At 40.1% G+C, this 24,879-nt stretch overlaps 1 protein-coding gene across 1 annotated transcript in view; it reads left to right on the plus strand.

The window, feature by feature from the left end:
* nrp1a (neuropilin 1a) overlaps positions 1-24,879 on the plus strand; it is a gene marked incomplete at its 5' end in the record, with an annotated part of 59,184 nt that overhangs the window by 19,183 nt on the left and 15,122 nt on the right. Inside the window, 6 exons of the mRNA XM_016250947.1 lie at positions 438-665; positions 4,991-5,146; positions 8,246-8,412; positions 17,518-17,673; positions 20,926-21,070; positions 24,291-24,622. Coding sequence (XP_016106433.1) covers positions 438-665; positions 4,991-5,146; positions 8,246-8,412; positions 17,518-17,673; positions 20,926-21,070; positions 24,291-24,622 — 1,184 coding nt within the window. The remainder of the gene's footprint in view (positions 1-437; positions 666-4,990; positions 5,147-8,245; positions 8,413-17,517; positions 17,674-20,925; positions 21,071-24,290; positions 24,623-24,879) is intronic.

Consider the following 24,879-nt stretch of genomic DNA (forward strand, 5'->3'; position numbering starts at 1 on the left):
AGTTCTGGGTAAATGTTTTGACTTACTGATGTAAAAGTGTGTGTGTGTGTGTATTTCTAAAGGGCGGATAAAGTGAGTTTTATAAAGTATGATGGACATATTTTACTATTTCTTAATTGTGTTTTTTTAAGCACCAACCGTACTGCACAGAGTGCATATGAAACTTTTAATAAGTAAAGGCTCATATGCGCTTTTACTTTCTTTTTGGTCTCGTTTCGTCTTCATCATTAGCCCACACACCCAAGAAATAAGGCAGCAGCCATATCCCGAGCAGGGTGGGCCTCCACCACGGCCCATAAACCATGCTATCATCGAGCAAAACAACACAGACCACCATGTTCTTTCTTCGATGTTTGTTTTTTTTCCCCCTACTTCATCTGCCTCAGTGAGCAAACAAGAAATCCTAACTTTTTCCTTCCTCTCGGTGTCCACCTCAGGTCCAGAATGTTCCAGGAACTTCACCTCCAGCAGTGGAGTCATCAAGTCACCCGGCTTTCCAGAGAAGTACCCCAACAACCTAGACTGCACGTTCATGATCTTTGCTCCTAAGATGTCGGAGATCGTTCTGGAGTTCGAGAGCTTTGAGTTGGAGCCAGACACACAGCCACCCACTGGAGTGTTCTGCCGATACGACCGCCTGGAGATTTGGGACGGCTTCCCTGGAGGTGAGTCATTGGAGAGAACAGTTGCTCCAAACAAGAAAATCTGAATGTTTGAAACAAAAGATCATTTAGCGGATGATGTTTGCACATTGGTTCTCAAATACTCACACTTCAAAGGACCAGCAACAATAAACTCAAATACTTCAGTCTACAGAAACAGAACATGATATCAAGTAACAAGAATGTATACTCGAATTTAACAATGCAAAATAGAGTTTACATTTTCTAAAGAGAATGTGAGTTTCCTATGCAAAGCACACCAACAAAGTGTACTAGGTGGATGGGAGGATGTTGGCTTGGCTCCCTCCTTCAGTTTAAGTCTAAGGGATTTTTACTTTTAGTGATACAACAGCTTGTCACTGGGACGATTTTCTTTCTGCCTTATCTACCTCTAAAATATGCATATTAGGCCATTAGAGTAGTAATATGTACCCTTAAGGTACTACTTATGAACCTTAAATAATGTACAAAGTTGTCCCTTACCAGTTGTACCAGGCTGTTGAACACCTAAAGGTACAATTTTTACACATTCTATCGGAGATGGCACCAGTTTTATTATCTGCCAGGTGAAAATTGTGAATCTGATCATATAGCAAAGTAATAGCACACCTATCCTCAACAACCTGCATGATTTGCGATATAATACAGTGCTGAAGTGCAATACTGAAGAAGGCAGTCTGGAAAAGGAAACTAAACAGTGGTCAGAGCAAAAGTAATTGGGAGGGTCTCATCTTTGGCCTTCTGGAAATGGCCTTTAACAGATAAGCCAGATGCTATGACTAAACAACAATGCCGTATGATTGATCTCTAAGGGAGAACAGATGCCTGGCCCAGATCTATGTGCTGTGTGTCACAAGCAAAACAAACTCCTCCTAAGCATGGCCAAGTGTCAATAAGATATTTGGACATGCACACATACTCTTACATCCACAAATGTATAAGAGTATTTGAGAAAATGCCAGTAAAAGCTCTTTATCCCATTGATAGCTGTTCTCGTTTTCTGTCTCTCTGGACATTAGACTGTGGTTTGTCCCGGGCAGGTTGGGGTGAGGGACTCTGGAATGTAGACTGTTGTCATAACACCAAAACTATTCTGTTCTCCAAGAAAAATACAGTTTTTATTTGTGCGTGTGTATTTGAACTGCTTATACACACCCAGAAGCCCAACAGGAAGATTTCAGCTCAAAGCGGGAAGGAAATCTGTGAGGACCAGTGGTCTTATTCAGTTTCCACTTCATTATCGACTTTTTTCTGTCTTGATGGAAGAGAGAAGCTGTGAACTAATGACACCTTTGATCTGAGACCGAGCCTTTTGAACGTTCTCATCAGTTAAAATTTTTTTTAATTAGTTTCTGCATCTCTTCCGAGGATACGTTGTGAACCTATTGTTGCAATTATGATTAAAGGAAGTCTGTTTAACTAATTGTTTTTGAAAGCTTACACAAAGTCATAGTCTTTTGTGAGCAGGTCCGGACAGAATTTGCAGACATTTTCTGAATTTGTTGAATTTTCTGGATGGATTTTGAGGGAAAACAGTAGAAACTCATATGCTGTTACTTTTAGGATTTCTTAATTTTGGTTTTGAAAAAAAGACAGCATGCAGGTTTGGAACAAGAGAGTTATGATTAATAATAACAGAATGTTCCTTTCTGGGTGAACTACTTCTTTAAAAAGAGTTGAGAATGCTGCACTCTTATTGTTTTCGTAAGCAAACTCAGGAAGTGAGGGGTGTGTAGAACTTTGGAATGATGCTGTTCCAATTCTCCAAAAATCGACAGAGCTTTTTGTGAATCCAAAATCCATGTAGGCCTGATGGAAGTGTAGAACCTGGGACAAAGGTTGCATGCTTTATTTTAGACTCGGCAGCCTCTGTTGAAAAATCCACATTAAAAAGGTGTCCCACAAGTGCACGGTGACAGAGAAAGAGCCAAGAGGGAGGCTGAAGACAAGACTTTAAAGGGAAGGCCCTGGTGCCTTATAGGGCCTCCGTGTAACTCCTCTCTACGGTTCAGACACTAGCTGCATTACCTGTGGAGCCACACCAATCAATAAGTGCATTAGTGTGGAAAGGCTGCGAGGCATGAGACAGAAGCCTCGATGACTTCAAGCCCTCCATCACCCACTGGCCGCCCACTTTGAGGCAGTCACAGCCTGGCAGAGGGTTTGTAAAGCCCCCCTCCTCCTCCACCAGAGCAGACATGCTGGATGGGTTCATGGAGAGGCTCTTTAAAATTTCATAGCCCTGTTGAGTCATGCAGATAATCCGGATGGTTCACCACACCCAGAGCCGTCTCAACACACAAGCGCACACATTTATACACACTTGGATGCACCTGTTTCAATGAATTCTTATGAAGATTAAGATTCATGTAAACCCCTAGATCTGTTGTATGTAATCACACACACACACACACACACACACACACACACACACAAAGCTGGACGATCTGTTTAATCTCTTTCAGACTGTAATGGGCATCTTCTCAAAGAGCCAATCACAGTTTCTCTTTAAAGAGCGATCCTTGAAAAAGGCGCTTTAATGCTTAAGCCAATATTTCAGTCATTTGTAGCACATTTTAACCCCTTAGCATTCCTGCAAAAACTTGGCTAAAAAAGCATACCCAAAGTAAAACTGTAAACTGCATGCTGTTCTTGAAACATTTGGAGTACTGTATATGCATGGTTTTGGTCTCTTTTGAAAGGTGACACTCTGAGGTTTGTTCTGTTTAGGAACCTTAGAGTGTCACTGTAAGTCTTACTGGTGCTGAGTAATAGAACTTTGAACACACTGAAAAAGGAGAAAAACATTCCGCCTACATTTTCTTTATAAACAGATGCCTGCAGATGACTATAGCTGGGAGTTATTAGCTGGAAAACACAATGGGATCACAGCATGAAGTCTGAAAAAAAAAGAGCCAATCACAGTTTCTCTTTAAAAAGCGATCCTTGAAAAAGGCGCGTTAATGCTTAAGCCAATATTTCAGTCATTTGTAGCACATTTTAACCCCTTAGCATTCCTGCAAAAACTTGGCTAAAAAAGCATACCCAAAGTAAAACTGTAAACTGCATGCTGTTCTTGAAACAGTACTGTATATGCATGGTTTTGGTCTCTTTTGAAAGGTGACACTCTGAGGTTTGTTCTGTTTAGGAACCTTAGAGTGTCACTGTAAGTCTTACTGGTGCTGAGTAATAGAACTTTGAACACACTGAAAAAGGAGAAAAACATTCCGCCTACATTTTCTTTATAAACAGATGCCTGCAGATGACTATAGCTGGGAGTTATTAGCTGGAAAACACAATGGGATCACAGCATGAAGTCTGAAAAAAGACACTGATTGTACCTGCTGTGTTGATTGTATCTTAAAATGGTTTGCATTCAAATCACAAGAATCTGTGCTTTCCAAAGATATGTGACATGTTTAGCTTTTTTTTTTTTGAGTTGCAGTGTACTGTGAGCGGTTCATATGGTTTCAAATGGTTCATATTTTGCCTTGGGTCAGTAATGAATCCTTTTACTCAGGTTTGAGATTTCACACTGTATATTTGTAAACCTTGGGTTAATCTTGCTATTTGCATTTTTAAGAGGTTAATTTTATTGACTGGACAGTCCAGTAGGCGTAAAATGCACAAAAATGTGCAATATCAGTGTAATTTAAGTTTCTGTGGCTGTACAAAGCTCATGGATAATTAATAAGGCAAGCACTGGGGCCATTTATAATTGGTTGTCTGTTGCCAAACAACTTTCCGTTACATTCAAGCACTGCAATCTACCACATCTAGCACGGTAAAAGTTTGAAACATTGCTTAAACCAAAGTTTAAAAGTGGCCTTAACCTGGAAAGACATGCACATATAGTATGAAAAGCTCTTGTTCAATACAGCTTCAAAGCATTTCCTTCTCGCAGCTGAATGCACTGCATACCTCTTAATTTACAGCCTTAGTTGTGTTCAGTTCCTTCCTTCTTGTCCCCTGCAACTCCTACACGTTTTTTTTTTTCTTCTTCTTTTAAAGTGGCTTCTGGGAAGTCACATTAGAGTGGCCCTGGAACGAACAATAAGTGTAGGAATTTATGGTCGCCACTGAAAACAGAAACCCAAGGTCATAGACATACAAAACAGACACTGCCCTTTTCATTTCCATCAACAACAAGGTGTAGAGAGAATGTTTTGTTCAGTCAATGCAGTTATTCAAGGTCAACCAATGTCACTGTCCTTGATGTTCACACACTGCAGTATCAGCTGTGATAAAATGGCTTGAATAGTAGATTTTAAACGTATCTAATCATCCCTAAAACCCTCTCTTTGCTCTATCTTTGTCTGTTTCCACAGTTGGTCCATACATTGGCAGATACTGTGGACAAAATACTCCAGGACGGATCATATCCTACACTGGAATCTTGGCTTTGACAATCAACACAGACAGTGCTATTGCAAAAGAGGGATTCTCAGCTAATTTTACTGTGCTGGAAAGGACAGTCCCGGATGGTAAGTCAATACTGCAATGTTTTAAGTGCACAAAGTAATTGACGAAATCAGTACAAAATTCACATGAGGTGAAGTCTCAGTATCCAGCATCCTCAGTAATATCAGCATCCTAGAAGATGTTGTTTATTGTGTATAACACGGGTCACCATGATGAGATCACACAACCAGTTATGCTATGAGATTAAATAATTCAGTATGTCAAGATTTAAGATTCAGTATTTACACAAAATTTAGATAAAACACAATGGGTGCTCCATAGCTGAAGGGCAGTAGAGAGGCCAGTTCTTTGAGATTTGAATGTTTTGGAAGATGAATGAAGGCAAGCGAAAAGTACAGTAATTACTTCGAAAACCTATAACTGCAGATGTAAAAAAAAATCCCTCAACTTAATTTGCAAATGTTGCTTATAAAAAATCGAATTCTGAAAAATCTAGGTTTGAACATCATTAGAATGCTTGTTCCTAGCATTTACACAGCCTTTACATTATGTTAGCCAAGGTTATTGAAACATACCCTGTTGATTGGGGTTATAAACCCGTATACAGATGTGTACCCACATTTACAACATGATATAACATGGGAAGTTATTAAATCGCCACGTCCCGCTCAGCTGTGGCCCTCTTTCATTAAGTTATTGTGTTGAGAGTCATGACCCGTCTGCCCTGCTTTGTGAGGGTTGCTTCTCTCTTTTTTTTCCAAACCAGCTCACCCAGAGAGTTCACCTCTTCACCCCAATTTGAGCAATGCTCCAACTAAACATTTAATTTCAGAACACACCACCAACCCTCATGCTTACTCCTCCTCTGTCTGTCTTTCTCACCTACTCTTGAAAACATATCTGTTCAACATGACAGGTAGTGGTGCTTGTGATTTGATTGTACATATTATAAAGTGCATATTGCCATTAATGTTGTGAACTGATGTACATTGTTATATTGCAGCTTGAGCTCTCAGAACACATCAAGGTGTGTACTACATCTCTGCTACCCGGCTCATGCTGAAGAATACAGTCGGTGTGTTCTCAGCTGGGGCTTTGCCCAAAAGTCGCAGTCTGTCAATTATTTATTGGCTCCATAAATTTACATTCTGTGGCAGCTTCTCTCGCAGTTCAACATGTTTACCAGTATATTGTGCTTTGCAGGAAGGAAGGAGATCGCCATTGGCAATAACTCTTTTTGTGAAGGATTTTGTCAGAGAACCGTCAAAGATTTATGGTCTCTGCCGAGTGGGACCAAACAGTGACAGATGCCAGATGTAATCAGACGAGAGATCTGGTTGTTTTCAGTCATTGTTCTAAAGAATGAAAGGGTGGGAAATGGATAGATGGCTTGAAGAGATAGTGAGATAAAAGAGAATAAGTAAAGTTAAGATTTAGTTGAGCTGAGGTTTCAAGGGTAACAGAGGGAAATTCATGAGAAGCACATAAAAGATTCAACAATCCCTTTAATTTTGAGTTTAGTGTTAGCATGAGTTGCTAAGCTAATGAAATGAATAAGCACTAAAAATACCTTTACAATATTCTACAACAAAAAATCTGTGGTTACTCTGGTATATTTTTGTAAGGATATTGGATAAAATAGTATGATACTTTTCCATTCTGAATTAAAGGCTATATATTTATATATCTATTAAATGTATTGTTATATATTAAAGGGGTCATATGATGCGATTTCATGTTTTCTCAACCCTAACCCTAACCCTAACGCTCATCCACACATTCCTAAAATGCCTCATTTAAACACGCCCCCACATTTCTACATCACTGTGTGGGGAGATTTGCATAACACTGCCCAAATGTATACGCAATGAAAGATGGCGTAACTTTGATTCTTGCTGTAGTATTGTTGCCTCCACCATATCGTGGAGACACTGTGTTTCGTTGCGAAAGCCAAACTACTTTGTTTGGCATTTCAAAAGAGGACACAACTAGAAATCAGTGGTTAAGTTTTATTCACAACACTGTTCCAGAACAGTACAACCCAAATATCCGAGTGTGCGCAGCGCATTTTATGGAGGAAAGTTTCCTGAACCTGGTAAGCGGCGTAACATTTCCGTCACACGCTTGAGGAATCCGGCCAATCACAACACACTAGATAGCCGGCCAATCAGAGCACACCGCTCTTAAGTCTCTTAAAAGGTAGCAAAAATTTGATGCCTTCAAGTGCTGTCTAGGTAGGCAGATCACTAGGTTTTCAGAACAGGGCTTATGGCTTAGTGTGAATAAATAAAACTACTGTCTATCTAGCACGCATGCCTTCTCCATCTGCTATGTGTGTTTAGGCCTGCATGTTTGGGCTGTGTTGCTTGTGTATGTGTTTATGTGACCTGCTTGCAGCTCACGCTGTTATATTTGGTAACACGAGCTCACCATGTTTCAACGTGCAATTACATTTAAAACTACAATATGTGTTTGTTTGGAGTCTGTGACCTGTTGTAAATAAATTAGCATGTCTCCCACCTCAGCCTCAACATTTCCCCATCCTTCACTGTCTCAGAGTCCTACATTCTGTGCCGAAGCGTTTGGAAAAAGATCCTTGGGGGTCAGAGCATGAACTTTGCTTGTTTCAGACACACGGCCAGCATGCCTCGAGACGACTGCCCCATAACGTCATAAAACAATCAGCAATGCCCTTATCCTGGGTGGCATGGCATGAGGAGTGATATACAACCTGCTCTCCTTCCATCTAAAAACACAGACATGCCAGAGGCGTCTCTGACTTTCCATTCCTCCAGATGCTGACGCTGGGGAAATGCCATTTAACTGTGCACCTTTCGAAGGCACTTCTTTTATGAACCTCAAGATTTCTCTTGCTACTGGACTTCAGAGCTTAAACTGAATGTTTTATGAATAAAGGTATGAGTCCTAATGTGGTACACTTCCCACAGTGCTTCCATTAAACTGTGCTTAGAGGGGCAAGAAGAGAGTGTATGTTTTATTCTGGTGCTAAGAGATGGAAACCTATGGTGCTTTGCCTCTGAGTGGCTCATTCCCCAGAGCAAGGTCTTAGTTTGGGTCATGATCTGATGTATTCTTTATTTAGATCATGAAATGACATTTTAACAACTCCCCTGCCCCTTTTTACTCTGTGCTTTCTTCAGACTTTGACTGCACCGAGCCTTTGGGTATGGAAACTGGGGAAATCCATTCCGACCAAATCATGGCTTCATCCCAGTACAACCCCAGCTGGTCTCCGGAACGATCTAGACTCAACAGCCCTGAGAATGGTTGGACCCCTGCAGAGGACTCAAACAAAGAATGGATTCAGGTACTGTGCGATTCACACACATATACTGAAGATAGCAGTCTATTATGAATGAGTAATGGAGAAGGGATTTGTCCTTGGCAGAGAATAGGAAATTATGTGGTATTTTTTGAAGAATAGAGAAGCCGAGTCTACAGAAGAAAAGTTTGAAACTCTGAAACTCCCTCACGCTTTTATGATTTTTGAGTTAGAAACTTTCTCTAGCTGAATTCACATTCAACTTGATCAGGCAGATGTTTTTGCCACTGGCTTGCTGTTCTCTATTGAAGACCAGCAGCAACATCTGTTGAATTTTGCCCTTTGGTCGACAGCCATGGAATGTTAAAACCCAAATGTACTGGTTCGCTTTGGCCCCAGTGAGTCTTCCTGGCCAACAGATGCTTGTAACCTTAACAAAGACTGTCTATGAGATGCATCTGGGTGTATCTAAAATGATTGTAATGTCTGAGAGACAATAAGAAACCTGAAACTTATTCTAAGGAATGTGACCACACACAAGGACAGTGACATGAGCAACAGATTATTTGAGTCTGTTTTAGTCGCATTAATCTGTGAAAAACTCTTGGCAGGAGTCATTGTGTTGATTGCATTGCAGCACCTCTGCAGGCCTTTTCTTGCACTTAGGGGCTTTTCTGTGACCCAAACCCCAAGGGTACCCTCAAAACCCAGACTTGTTTTATAATCTTTGCCTGACTGGAAAGTTTGGGCCAAAGAGACTCCTCAGGAGGCTAATAACAGACGTGACCCACGGCCAAATATTTGCTAGGAGAGGTCTGTTAAGTAGATTTTCCTTATTGCTATCAAAATATTGTCTGTGTTCTAAACCAGAAACTAATTGAATTAGGGGAAGGTGCCTCAACTTAGCAGAGAAGAGGAACCACAATGTTTAATTCTTCGTTTCATTGTAGAAGTGAGACGTATGCATTTCCTGAGGAACTGGAGACAAGTTATTCCACTGTGGCTACAAATTCCGCCCCACATTTTAGGAAGAAATGTCATCGCTTAGTAGAACAGAGCCCTGAGGATTCAATGTGGAGTCTGATCGAGTTGAGGATTGTAACCGTTGCCGATTTCTCGAGTGCTTTTGATCATAGTAATTCAAAGTTCTTCTTTGTTTAGATGGACTCATTATGCTTATAGATTACCAGTCTCTGTCAATATGGTATTGATTGGGACTGTTGTACAAAGCACAATGAACTATCCTAACACTCTACCAGGATGTTCTTTGAGAAGCAGTCGATAATTAGCCTCTACTCGTTTTACAGACCATCACTTTAAGTGAAGGATTCTCATGTTCGTAAGATGACAGTATATTTATCAGTGTTTGGCATGTGGTGTTGACACGCTGTTGTGCTACTGAATTTTATCTCGTATCCAACAAATTGGAAGTCTTCAGAAAAGAAACATTCCGCTTATGTGACATAAATGAGTCTAAAAGATGAGAGAGAAAATGTATCTTCTAGCACCCAAACCAATCGGTTCCACATCATTTCACAGTTGCCACTTCATATTTTATTCAGGATAATTAAGTAGACTTTGCAACTGTTCACCCTCTTGGCTTTGCTGAACTTGTTTAGTCATTTCAGATATTAATGAAACCCTAAAAGACTCGCCTCCCACAGTGCAGTATCGAGCTGAAGAGAGTACAATTTTGCAGCCGCCTGGAATTCTCTAAAGGATATTGATTAGAGGAAGGGTACTCTTTTTGGTGGGAGAAATTACAGCAAATCAAACATATTCTGTTTCAGCCCTCCTGTACCGTGCCCCTGTAAATCCCTTTCCGCCAATCAGATGTCAAAGTTGAACCCCGCACATCTGTTTCCAAGGGAACAAAGGTGGAACCCTGCCGAGGATGAATGATTTATAATTTGGAGACGTCCTGCGCTCATTCTCTCTCCCGTGCCCAGCACTTGTGGAGGAGTTTAATTATAACAAGCATTATTAAAAGAGTGGAATTCTTCATTTCGCTTCCATTAAGCAACATGACCCACCACAACAGTATTTCTCCATCTAATGGCGCAGTCCACTTGGCACGCACAACTCGCTCGCTCATGTGTCCTCCAACGCATATTATCAGTTCATTATTTATTACATTTACACTCTCTAATGTAATTTACAGCCGACACATATTATTCATAGAAGCCTGGTTCTTTCCTGTTAAAAATCCCCATTTCTTGCATTTTTTCCCACCCAGAAGGTGTCAAAAACACAGCGTTTGTCATGCATCTTAATGCGGCTTCAAATTAGATTCAGGGTCTAATGCTCCCAGCTTGCCACTCCTGATAATTAGTCGAGGGTCAGGAGATCTTGAGCTAAGCCAGTAAGCTACAGAGGCTAGTATTTTCCTTGTCCGTTTACAAGGGTTTGTGCAATGTCCGTTAAGGTCTTTATCAGACATATGATGAATGAAAGAAGGGGTGAAGTCTTGCAGAACACGGGAATCTGGCTCTGAAAACTTCCAGTCTACTATGTTTATCGATACGGCCTGGTTTCAGTCGGAAGACTGTGTTAAAGCGTGACAAGCCGAGATACCTACATCTGTACAACACATTTTGACTCTCTCAAGGAAAGACTTCCGATTTATAGAAGACCGTAACCTAAAACAAAAGATGCTGTGAAGGTTCTTATGGATGGCAGATTTTCAGTCCCGTGGAGAGCTTGGTATAACAAAAAACAGATCCTGTTTGGTAGACTTCAGTGCAATGTGTGGCATATTGCAAGTGATGCAATAAATGCACACTCCAGCAGCATCAAAGCGCTTTTATGAATTATGCATTTTGATCTGGGAAAAAGTCAAGTGTCAATAGTTGAAAGCTCCTGTCTAGCTCCTAATGGTTGAATAGAAGTTGCTCATAGATCATGTTCTGTTTCATTAATCTCAGCCTCGCAATCATTCTCATCCTCTATGGAAACACGTCAACCGCTTGCATTTATGCAGCGGTGCTTGGAATACACAGTGGTTCATTTATAAACCTGCTGCATATGTCTGTCCTGCTGTTCAGCTGAATGCTTTGATCAGGGCTTGATTCACAGGGATGCAAGGGCTTTTCTCTTTTGCATCACTGGAGAGGATGTTTACCTTCATGTTGTTCTTTAAAGCATCTCTGACAAGAGGTCAGAATGTTCAAAACAATAAGGACAACATTTTCAAGTCTGGAACTGTAGAGTGCCAACCAGGTTTTGTGTCAGCTAGTTGAACGGGAAGCCGTCAGCTTGATTGATGGAGGTGAGGAGGGAATGTGCCAGGGCCATAGATGGAAACAATGATTGAGACACCACCCCACCCTCTTATTCTTATCCACTGTGCCACCGCCTTAAGTCGCTGACCCATTTTGCTATAAAAACAGGTTGAAATTCCAGGGCCATCAAGCAGGCACTAATTACAGACTTCCCCTGAGAAAAATATTCCTCTCAGACTCTTGTCGAGGAAAGTTGAATGTAACGAGGGAAATAGCGTGAATGAGTGAGACTCAGGGGCGAAATGTCACTTCAGAAACAATGCACTTGGCCATATCCTGTTTGCCTTCGCATGTCATCTACATATGCTTTCCATTAGCGATGGTCATCTAGACGCAGCTATGTCTGCTCTCCATTGTTTTGCTTAGATTTTTTTTTTCTCTCTTCAATCAAAGGATTAGCTGCTGCTATTTTGAGACGGGTGCTGTTCTCCTGCCAGCTGATGAGTAATTAGACAGTGGGACTGTAATTAACATGAGAGTCTCTACTGACAAAACCTGCAGAGCTGGTGTCAAGCTAGGCCACCCTGCTAGCATCACACCTGCGCTAGGTACATTCTTATGATTTAGAGTTTAAACCATCTTCAGTGCCTACGTGTAATTAGCTTGAACAGTTTTAAATCTTCTTTGATATCATTTTCTAGTTATTAAATATGAATCCAGGTGTTTGCTGGATACATTAAGCTCTTCTGCTAATGTGAAAGAGGTCCAGAGGCTAGCAATATAGAATTGATGTTAATTCATGTCAGAGGAAATCCTTTCCTAAGACGGACAGGATGTTCTTTTGTCATCGGTGAGCTTAGCCTGACTCATAATGGATATATAATTGTTTGACCATTCTTCCCTTACAAAAATAAACCATGGTTTTAATATAAATAAAACCAAAAACTATGGTTATGGTGAAATTAACAGGTTTTTTTTTTTTAGGTGAGTTGTTAGGTTAGGGTTCACCTCCTCAACTATGATAAAAATTATATTATTTTCTCTCTTTATTTCTCTGTCTCTCTCTCTGTGTGTGTGTGTGTGTGTGTGTGTGTGTGTGTGTGTGTGCATTTAATATTCGTCCCACTTTCAAACCATCCACCCCATTAGATTGGTTTGGGAAGAGAAGCACATGATCACCATTCAGGCACATGCATAATTTAAAAAATTGTTCTAAAAATAACTAATAGCTAATTCCGCTAGGTAAATTGGGTGATGAATGTGAGGTCTTCGAGGAGCCTATAGATCTCTCTGCTGGCAGTAATACAACTTTCATGAAAATGTGAATTAATTATACCTGTAGTTAATGGAATTTTAGAGGAGCTTTCGGAGCAACCAGGTGTCGTGGGATGGGATGGTGGGATGAAGCCGTGGTTTGATGAATGAAGTAGAACTTTGCCCTGCGAAACCTGCCGTCCCACATTTGTGTTTGCTTTGACTGGGCGGCCGCGCATCTGTCTGCTCAAAGTCTTAGTTCCTCCTGGCTAACCTGCACCAGATGGCGTTTGAGCCTTAGACACACAAGAGCAGTTGTGGTTTTAATGATTGACCAATTTGTGGATTTTTGTTGTCCACTGATATGCAAGACAAGGGTGAAAGAGACAAGAAAATAGACAGAACGGAGAAAAATATTCATACAAAATGCTTTATTTTTGCAGACCAGAAAATGAAGAACCGCAAATGACAAATTGTTTCAAGAAAGACACTGAAAAAATCAACTAATGTAATCAACTTCCTACAAGCATTCAAAACAAAATAAACATTCTGTAGAAACTGTTGAAACAGCCATCAAACACCATAATAAGCCCAAGCTAGGAAGAACACAACTGTCACAGCTTTAGGAAACAGGCAGACATGTTTGACGCTTGTTTAATTCAACACAATTAGCACGAGAAGCTTCAGTGAGTTTGCACTAGGTTTAGGCAGATTAGATTTCTGCCACTTCCTTCCATGCGGGCCAAGGGCAAGGCAGGAACTGTGCCTTCCAATGCACACACACACACACACACACACACACACAGAGAGAGCTCTGAAAAATTAAGCTGAGATCCATACTTCACAGATGGACTCTGGGCAAAGTGAACAAGTTTTAACATACCAGAATTTCCCATGACAGAATTATGAAAACACAGTTACATTTGGGTTCTAGTCAGCAAGATAAATTAATCAAATGTTGTTTTTTTTATTTAATTTCACATTTTAAATCATTGGATATGATATAACGAGAACTGCATTATTTTATTAGTCTACTGAGTAGGATATCTTCAGACTCTTACATAACCTGCAACATCCAATAAAAAAAAAAGAGTAGAAATGGAGAAGAATACAAAACTACAAGCAGAGGATATGCAGAGTCAGCTGGCTTGAGGACACATTTGGAGACGTATGGATTCCAGTTTGGACACTTTCTCACAGTGGTTGCAGCAGACTTTAAATTGCCTTGACCGTTATACTACTGCATAGTCACACTGCTGACCAATACAATAATTTGGCAACTTCAAATGTAATGATATTTTCTTTCCCAAAATGATATAATTCATCATTATTTTTCTTCTGTGGTCAGATGAAATGCCCACAGTCAAGTCTGGCCTGTCTCCTTATAAAGAAGGGTGATACACTTTTGGAATGGCTTGTTTTCTGGAAGACAGAAAGTGGAGTTTTTCAGCCAGGGAGTTCCCATGAGCAACTCGGGCTTTCCCTTAATCTCCTGTTTGTACTGCATTGCTTTTAAAGGTGAAGTGTGTAATATTTTCTTGTTTTCTCCTATCCTAGTTTAATAAGTAGAGATAGCTATAAGTATTTGTAGGTTGATTTCTCTGGAAAGTATACTCTCCGTGATTTTGTGCGGTGCTTTCAAAACATTGCTTTGTTTGATTAAGAATCCTGACCAGCCTGACATAGCAACAGCTCAACCAATGGTGTGAGTTTAAGGCAAAACTAACTGATTTTCTGACCAATGGCAGACAGAGAAATTCTTTAGGAAACCTGTTTGAAAACAGTCATCATTTTTGTAGAAATTCATATTTTAATGGTTGTAATACAAGAAAATATTAAATAATGCATATATAATATAGCTATATGCAGTATATTAAATAATAATTTCCATATATGGGAAACTAGTGCTTATATTTTTTATATACTGCAATTATGCATTGACCATGTATTGATATAGCAATGAAGAGAAAAACTGCACTACATTTTTACATGTAATGGCTTTATTAAAACACTCGATTCATTTCTCAATTCAAATATAATTATATTAATATAGTATATAATTATATTGATCACATGTACAGCTATACATTATGAAGTGTATTATTGAATATAAAATTACATACATTACGATATATAAGTAAATATATTAGTGGCAATTCCCACATAATGTATTATACAATATGTTGTAATATATTAGCACAATATGCTATTCTGTATATTTTCAATATACATGAAATAATTTATTATATTGATAATTAATATATAAGGAAATATATTTTCTTTGCATAAGGGAAAGTTGTGAGGCTTATGTATGTAAAGGATTACTGTAGAAAAATGGAAATGTTTACTTTTTTTCTTACTGCTCTAGTTTCTTTGACCTTTTTTCCCTCTCTATGTCTTTCTAAGGCAGAGTGTGGTTAATAAATCAGGAGGCGCTCATTAGTTCTGATCTGTGATCAGCTGGTGTGAGGGAGACTGTCTCTTCTCCAGCCAAGCTTTCTGATCTCAAATCGCTGGCTGATCCACAGCTCTCTTATCTTCCTGCCATGTATGTTTTAGCACAGCCAGATCAGATCAGCACTCATATAGCAGACTTCAGAAACAACGTCATTGTATTTTTAATATCGTTAAACTCAGTCAGGACTTACAAACGCTGCACAATAGTGAACAGACAGAGTTTGCAATTAGCTCTTTCTACATGTTTGAGACTAGCAAAACCGTTATGTTAGTTCATGTTGAGTACAAAATGAATATGATATTTAATGAAAAACTGGTATTGGTGATGAGCGTATCTACAACAGGTGCACTACATGGATGTTATCCTGCGTTTTTAGCTAGTTTTAGCTCTTTGACAGCTGTGTGCCACTGACACTACTGTGAACCTTGGTTCATTTTTTGAAAATGTTGTATGGGATTACATCAGTTTCAGGTTGTTTAGCCTCTCCGAGCACTAAAGCATCTCCCTAAAAACCACAGCTTGGCACTGTTCACTGTCAGTTTGCTCAAGTCACAGATGGACTCTGGGCAAAGTGAACAAGTTTTAACATACCAGAATTTCCCATGACAGAATTATGAAAACACAGTTACATTTGGGTTCTAGTCAGCAAGATAAATTAATCAAATGTTGTTTTTTTATTTAATTTCACATTTTAAATCATTGGATATGATATAACGAGAACTGCATTATTTTATTAGTCTACTGAGTAGGATATCTTCAGACTCTTACATAACCTGCAACATCCAATAAAAAAAAAGAGTAGAAATGGAGAAGAATACAAAACTACAAGCAGAGGATATGCAGAGTCAGCTGGCTTGAGGACACATTTGGAGACGTATGGATTCCAGTTTGGACACTTTCTCACAGTGGTTGCAGCAGACTTTAAATTGCCTTGACCGTTATACTACTGCATAGTCACACTGCTGACCAATACAATAATTTGGCAACTTCAAATGTAATGATATTTTCTTTCCCAAAATGATATAATTCATCATTATTTTTCTTCTGTGGTCAGATGAAATGCCCACAGTCAAGTCTGGCCTGTCTCCTTATAAAGAAGGGTGATACACTTTTGGAATGGCTTGTTTTCTGGAAGACAGAAAGTGGAGTTTTTCAGCCAGGGAGTTCCCATGAGCAACTCGGGCTTTCCCTTAATCTCCTGTTTGTACTGCATTGCTTTTAAAGGTGAAGTGTGTAATATTTTCTTGTTTTCTCCTATCCTAGTTTAATAAGCAGAGATAGCTATAAGTATTTGTAGGTTGATTTCTCTGGACTGTCAGTTTGCTCAGTACATGTTCTCTGTGGAAGCGTATTGCTGAATTCAGCTCAAAGATCTCCATTTGCTCCATTGTTTTCTTTTGCGCAACAAAAATGGGATATTAAATGAGATATTGTTCTGTGTATTACAGCTCTGATAGTCCTGGATTTGACCAAATCACACACATCTCTGTCCACAGTGTTTTCTCTTCCAGTAACCCCTGACCACACTCTCTCCCATCCGTCCTCTCAGACGCACTCACCGCGCGCTCACGGGAATGACATCACAACTCATGACTTCTTTATGAAGCATTCATTTTTCAGTACAGCATACATGTTCTCTGTGGAAGCGTATTGCTGAATTCAGCTCAAAGATCTCCATTTGCTCCATTGTTTTCTTTTGCGCAACAAAAATGGGATATTAAATGAGATATTTTTCTGTGTATTACAGCTCTGATAGTCCTGGATTTGACCAAATCACACACATCTCTGTCCACAGTGTTTTCTCTTCCAGTAACCCCTGACCACACTCTCTCCCATCCGTCCTCTCAGACGCACTCACCGCGCGCTCACGGGAATGACATCACAACTCATGACTTCTTTATGAAGCATTCATTTTTCAGTACAGCACACGTCTGAAATGCACGCTTCCTTTCAAACGATTTATTTCTTTTCCCGGTACAGGCTCTGTGAAGTTAAATATCCTTCCTCATCCAATAAGCTCTTGTCTCCCGTTCAGGAAATTAAATCGTCACATTGGCTATACTTTATTAAATTGGGATTCATTAAAATTAATCTTTCATTCTAATATTCACCTGGGGTCTTATGAGCTCAATATGTGACACGCGATAAGCCACTTTTAAAGTGATACTCCCTCTGTTCAGAGTAATATAGAAGTAATATTGTTCTCTCTCTCCTCAGGTTGATCTTGGATTCCTGCGCTTTGTCTCGGCGATCAGCACACAGGGAGCCATCTCTCAAGAGACCAACAAGAAATACTATGTGAAGTCCTACAAGGTGGATGTAAGCTCAAACGGAGAAGACTGGATAACTATTAAGGAAGGCCCAAAACAGAAGGTGACTTAATTGCTATATTTCATGGTCTTTCTTAAAGGTGCAGTGCATCCCTTTTCTGATTTAACCCAGTGCTTCTCAGTGCCTTTTGACTCCAAGACCCCCCATTGTCCACAACAATATTCAAAGCCCCATGACCTCTCCACTTGCTCATGATTTACTGGATTGGATTTTTAAAAGATATTTTTGCTGTCAATTTCTACCCAATAAAATATTTTAGAGCTTGGCATAACTATAAAAAAATCTATTTAAAATGCCAGGATTTACATGACTTTTCCAGGTCTAGAAATTACATTTTTCATATATCACAGGTTACATATATCCAGTGGGAACACTGAATCTATCAAAAACCCTCTAATGGGCCCAGGTGCCCTGATTGAGAACCACTGATTTAACCAATGTTGGCATGTCGTGTCTCAGAAACAAAAATCTGTATGGAAAAACTACTATAAGCACTTTAACAAAAATACAGCTTGCACATTTCAACTTTTAAACTCTCCAAAATCAATTGCACTAGACTTGCACTGTAAACACAAGTTTTGTTTGTTTTTTGAAACTAAGCGACTAATCAAAAGGATTTTCTGTGGTAATAGAGCAGTTGACATGGAACATAAATGTTACATTTTCATATAACAACGAAATACTGTTAGAAAGTCCTGGTAGAAGACCAAGTTTGGTTCCGTACAGCTCACTTTCCACTAAACGGTAAAGAAGACTTTTATTTCCGTAATCCGTAACTAGGTACATTTCCAGAGCTTCTTGGCAGGAAGCCTTGTAAACAACTTCCAGTATTGTAGCGCTGTCACTTTGTGCCTCCGTTACACCAATCCATGCTCCAGATCCAGACGGGAATGCCATGCTCATGTGTTCCTCAGGGCTTGTGTTTCTCTGACTCCATTATGTGCCCATGTGGTATGTTAATCCGCCCGCTTAATAGACTGAATTTGCAAGAACTGTAAAAACTCCAACTCCAAAGCCACCACAGTAGTCTGACTGATTTTCTTTTTTTCTCTTTAAGGAATGATGTCAACATTTGTGGTAGGGCTTTTTTTCCTTGAAAGGAAAGAACAAAAGAGTTAATAGATAGAGTGTGGCAAATGGAGAGAGTGAGAGAAGGAGGCATTCTGGGAAGGTTTACCAGGTTTAGAGTGTTTGAACAGCTGTTTGGATGCACTTGAGCACGTGACGGATTAAATGAGGACTGAGGAGACGCTGATCGATTAGCCATCGGGTGAGATGGCTCTAACGTGTCCCTCAGCACAGAAAAGTTAACTTAGGAAGACATGCCTCTTACATATGACACATGGGTTATGTCTCAAAACCTAGTGAGCTACCTACCTAGACAGAATTTTGAGGATCATAGCCAAGAAGGTTCAAATAGAACAATAAAAAGCATTTGAATGAACTTCATAAAACGTGTCAAAAACATGTCAGTTCATGTAAAAATAGAAAAATAAAAAAACAAAAATTAACAATATTTAAAAAAAACTTTTCTCCTCAAATTGAAATTATTACAGGAATGCAAACAAAGCAACTGAAAAAAACATGATATATTACATGATATAGTTTAATATAATTATTACTTTTTTACTTCATTAAAATATTGTCACAATGCAAATCTGAAATTCATCTAAAATAATTTATTTTCCAAAATGCAATTTCATTTTAATTTTCACCTGATTCTTGTCAGAAATGTGAACTGGACATTGTGAGATTTACCTGATCCAAAGATTCTGTCTCTGTAGGCAGCTTCATAGATTTTGAGACACTTCCAGTGTGTGAAGTTTATGATTTTGATTTTGCTCATTTGTGAGTGCAAGACGCATTCATATGCATGTTTACGTCTTGCTCTAACAATACAAGTTTTGAAATAGACCTGTCAAGCTCAGCAAGCCAATTAGACGTGCGTGTGTGTGTTTGTGTGTGTGTACATCTTCATGCCTGGAAGTAACAGTGAGCTTAAATGTACCCAAAGGCCCAATTTCTGTGTCGACCCTCAACTAAACTACACTGTTCTCTTTTTAGAGCTTGCATTTTTAAGGTGTGGTGCCTTGTTTCTGTCTGCCTGGCTCTAAAGTGCTTTTGTGAGGTGAGGGCCCATTTACAGGCTGCTGAAACAGCAGTTCGGCTGTGGGGTTGTTGCACAAAGGAAAGCCTTTTTACTACTTAGAGCAGTAGAGCGGAGCATTGGCGTGACATTTAAAGATAGTGGATGGCTCCTCATGTGTCTCCCTCCCAGACACACACGTTTTGACAAGTAGTGCCCAGGGACACGATTAGCTGCATGAATTCTGGGGTAGACGGATGGCTGTGTGCCCTGACTGGGCCTTAGCAACACTTGGCCATCCTGTACAGCTTACAGTTTGACCTTGTCTAGTTTAGAATTTATTTGAACGTACTGATCTTAAAGCAGTACGCTGAGAGAGAGGCTGTGCAATACAGTGATTTTATCATTCTTACAGCATGGTAAAATAATTGTAACAGGTGGCCTAGATTGACCTGTTGCTTTTATAAAATGGTGGCAACAGCAAAATGATAAATTGGGTTTGCACAAGTGGGTTCAGTGAAGTGCTTAAGAATTTAAGTACATGAAAACTTGAAAATCAGCTTTTTTAAGCAATTTATTTTAAATATAGAATGTGCATGTATGTGCCAAGGTTAATAAAGATTCATTTTTATTTTTTTAGGATTAAGGGCTAATTTTTATTAATTAATTTAAAAAATCTGAAACTGAAAAAGTAAAAGAGAGATCTTTCAAGATGTACTTAAACCTGTTGACCTTTGCATAGTGACCTGTGAAACAAGATACTATAAACGACAAGGTTGCCTTTGCTTCCATTTATCTTTCTTGTAACAATTTCTAGATCCTCCCTTCACAGAGAACATGTGCTAGCTGTCAGCAAGAATCAGTGCCCATGGACATAACACAGTCGGATTCATCGCTATGTCTGTTGCAGCAACAACAGAAACCATTGTGTAACTGAAGCGTCAAAAACATTCAGCGCTAGTTGTAACCCAGACTCTGACATCACAAAGTGGTCTTTGTATTGCTACCCAGTTGGCTCCAGAGAAAATTTAATTCAGGCACTATTTAGGTTGTCACATTTGAAGACGCTGATCTAAACACATTCTTGTTATTTCTCTCTGTTTCTGGGGCTGAGTATTATGTGAGTCCCAGGCCTCAAAGGTCTGTCTTTGGTGAGTTGCTTAAACAAACCATGTTAATAATTAATGTGTTTGTTCTTCGTTTGTCAGATTTTCCAAGGGAACACCAACCCTTCTGATGTAGCGAAAGCCATGTTCCCAAAGCCCACATTGACGCGATACCTCCGGATCCGACCATACAACTGGGAAACCGGTATCGCTCTGCGCTTCGAGGTGTATGGATGCAAAATCTCAGGTTGGTTCCAAGAATCTGTTTTTTATTTTACAGGTTTCAAAACGAACTGTCAATGGCAAAACTGGCATGCCTCAAAAATATATAAAAGCAGAGTGTTAATTCAGATTCAGAAGCAATGTTTTGTCAACACACCACTCCATCATGATCTTTCAATTAAATGGTTTACGTTTTGCTTGCTTTGGAGGCAGGCGAATGGAGAAGTGTTTATTCATGCCTCTGAAAGCCATGTGCGAACTGTGCATGTGCAATATTGGAGGAGCTATTGCGTTATAGACAAGTGTTCAAGCCAACAAAAAGGACCGTGTATTCATGTTTCCCCACTTTTGGATGTTCTTTATTCAAAATGAATGGCGTGCTCAGCATGCACGGATGCTGCTGCAACCTCTCCACTTCTACCCCAATTCTGCCTCTACCCTCCTCCCCCAAGCTCTAACCTCTCAGCCTCTCTCTCAAATACACACAGATGTACATATTGCACATGCTATTGCACACGGCGAGATCTACACCCACCAGCCACAGTCAGGCCCAGCTGGCCCTGTCTTCATTTGCATACTCATCTGCATGTTTTGGCATGGCTCCACCCTACAGAGCTTTGATTGCAAAGGCTTTTTATATCATCAGCGGCTTCCCACTGAGAACATTTCTTCATAGGAGAGGTGTAGGAGGAGGGCGAGCATGTTTGCCATCATGCGCCGTCTATCAGCTTTACGTTCAACATGCATAGGGGCTTATTTTTAGAGTCTGCGTGTGTACACAGATTTAGCACTGGTTGTATATCTGTGTGTGTGTGTTTATGTGTGCGGTTCACCGCAGTTCTGGAGCGCAGCTGTTGCAGTCGTGTTTTGATCGAGTGAACAGACCGCATTCTAAACACATCACAAGAGCGGAGGCCTCCCAGTGACATCATCAGTGTGCATCGGGCTTGTGATGATGAGGCCAAGTTGGGCGAATGATTGGGGAAGAATCTCCCTCTAGTTTCACTTAATAACAATTGCAATGGTATTACTACTGTATGCTTTTGGACAACGTTAAGCATGTTTTGAAGATATACTTTTAAACTTTTTGCACATTTACCATGGTACTACCAAGAATATCATGGTACATGTCCAAAAACGTTTAGTAGCACATAAACACCATTATTTTAGTAGAAAGGTATAAGTCAAAATACCAAAGTATTATCAAGTGATACTATTACCATTTTACCATGGTTGCGCCACAGTACTTTTTGCAAGGGCATATACAAAGGCTGTGTACTTGTACTTGTACCAGTATGGTAACCATTCATTACCATGGTAAGTATTAAAGTGCCACAGTATTACCATCTGATGCCGCTTCACCAAAGTACATATCACTTTACCAAGGTACTGCCACAAACACTATTCCTGGGCACTATGTTTGTTTGCACCGTACCTTGATACTACCCACAGAGGATGCCTGCTAGCAGTTAGGAGGTGGTCTTGTGCACAGTTCAGGTCTGATAGGCTTTCCACATCCACACAGCCATTAATAAACTTCCTCCCGCTGTTTGTAAATAAAACCATATGTGTGTGGTCATCCAGCCTTTATGTGCTGTGCACAGACCAAACTAACAGACGAAACACGCAATACACATGGACCAGTCCACCCTCAGGGTGTGTCTGTCAGGGTCTACCACACCAGGAGCTTCTACCATGCATCCCCATTTGAGATCCATAAACAGATCCTGATGACAGTGCCAGCCAGTGGATTGTAAATAAACTTGGTTGACTTCCAAACTTTGAGGGCCAACCACCTCTGTGCAGATCATTTTCAATCAGGTCCCAAAACAATTTGGCATGCATATAGCAGAAATTATACGCAGAGACATTTTCCAAATTTGGCAAGGGTTAAAAAAAAACTCAACCCCGGCTGTACATCCACAAACAAACAATGGAAAAATCAAAGTCCCAATCATTTGTTGTTTTAGGAGGCTGGAACTCACATTTGGACTCTCTGCAATTTCTGAAGGGGTCACAGACAAGTGCTCTTTCCATTCCAAAACTACAGAGAAAGTACTAAGGCAGTGTTGTGAATGAAAACTCTGTTCTGGTGGTATTTCACGGGACATTAGGTTCATCTGTGACTAGTCCAAGATTGTCTCTGACGCTTTCCTGCTCCACAGGTGCTGATCGTAGATTATGGTATTGCTGGCAGGTCACAAATCCCACTGCGTTAGAGAAGGTACGAAAGTCGTGACAGGCAACACACAGTCATTTGGACAGTGCTGCATGTCTTATAATTTCCCTCAAAATCAACCTGCTTTTGCCTAAAAGTAGCAAAGCATGAAAAATCCTATTATCATCGCTGGAACAAAGGAAGTCAGTTTGGAGAGATGAAGATAGATTACAAAACGAATGAAGGGATAGGTTTGTCGGAGGTGAATAAGAAAGCAGATGAAAAACAAAATGAAAGGAAGGTATAAGTGGAGCAGGACTGAGGATGAGGGCGAGAAACTGTTCAGAAATAAAAGGTAGATTCACTAGAGAAAGGTTTTAATTAGGTAGCTTGAGAAAAAGAGGCAGAGGAGTTAATGCACAAGGTCAGTGGTGAAAGGAAGATGGAGAGAGAGAAACAAAGAGAACAAGAGGTTTCTTATCTCTTCTGTCCACTTCATCTGTCTTTCCTGTGCAATTAATGTCTTTCCTTCTCTCTTTGTTCAGCCTCTTTATGGTCTGCGACCTCTTTAGGTTGTTGGTAAGATCGTTTCCCAGCTCACTGAGATGTGACCGTTTCTACCAGGTTTATCAGCCAACATCATTTGTTTCCTCTCTTCCTCTCAGACTCACCCACTCATAGCTAATCTACTCTTTCATAGACACGTCCTCAATTATCATTCAGCTCTTCCACTATGTTCTCAAACAGCTCTCTCTTTCTCTTTTCCATGTGTTTTATTGGCATGACAAATAAAGGTACATTTGTTTTGCCACAGCAGTGGCAAGTTGGACAACAGTCTTACCGAGGGATCAGGGTTTGGCTGGTTAGCATGTCCCTGTTAGCCCCTGCTGGTGGGTGCCAAAACTACACAATCAAAAAGTATCTTTCTCCTTTGATAGCCAGTCCAAGGTTTTTTGAGGGCTTTTAATAAAATGAAATGCACTTATATTTTTCTCTGTCTGCTGCTTTTCATGTGACAGCTCAGGATATTGACTAGTGAAGGGTTTGGAACTTCCTTGGATCTAATACTGTCTTTGTCCTTCAACAGAGTACCCATGTTCTGGAATGTTGGGAATGGTCTCAGGCCTTATCGCAGACTCTCAGATCACAGTTTCATCCCAAACCGAGCGCACCTGGGTGTCAGAGAATGCCCGTCTGCTGACCAGCCGTTCGGGATGGACCTTGTTGCCGCAGCCCCAGCCGTATGTGGATGAGTGGCTGCAGATAGATCTGGGTGAGGAGAAACTGTTCCGAGGTTTGATCATCCAGGGAGGTAAACACCGTGATAACAAGGTATTCATGAAGAAGTTTCGGCTGGGCTACAGCAACAATGGATCTGACTGGAAAATGGTGATGGATGCTACTGGCAACAAGCCCAAGGTAAGATATAGGGAAGCTGGAAAGTAGTTGGATATAAACTGGATGTTCATTTAAAATAGCTGTGAATCACTATGAAGTTCTTAAGTGCTAGTCTGAGACTGACTCTGAGATTTGCGGCAACAAGCCCAAGGTAAGATATAGGGAAGCTGGAAAGTAGTTGGATATAAACTGGATGTTCATTTAGAATAGCTGTGAATCACTATGAAGTTCTTAAGTGCTAGTCTGAGACTGACTCTGAGATTTGTTTAGCCTGATTT

This window comes from Sinocyclocheilus grahami, unplaced genomic scaffold (assembly GCF_001515645.1).
Source record: "Sinocyclocheilus grahami isolate Dianchi unplaced genomic scaffold, SAMN03320097.WGS_v1.1 scaffold1019.1, whole genome shotgun sequence".
Lineage (NCBI taxonomy): Eukaryota > Metazoa > Chordata > Actinopteri > Cypriniformes > Cyprinidae > Sinocyclocheilus > Sinocyclocheilus grahami.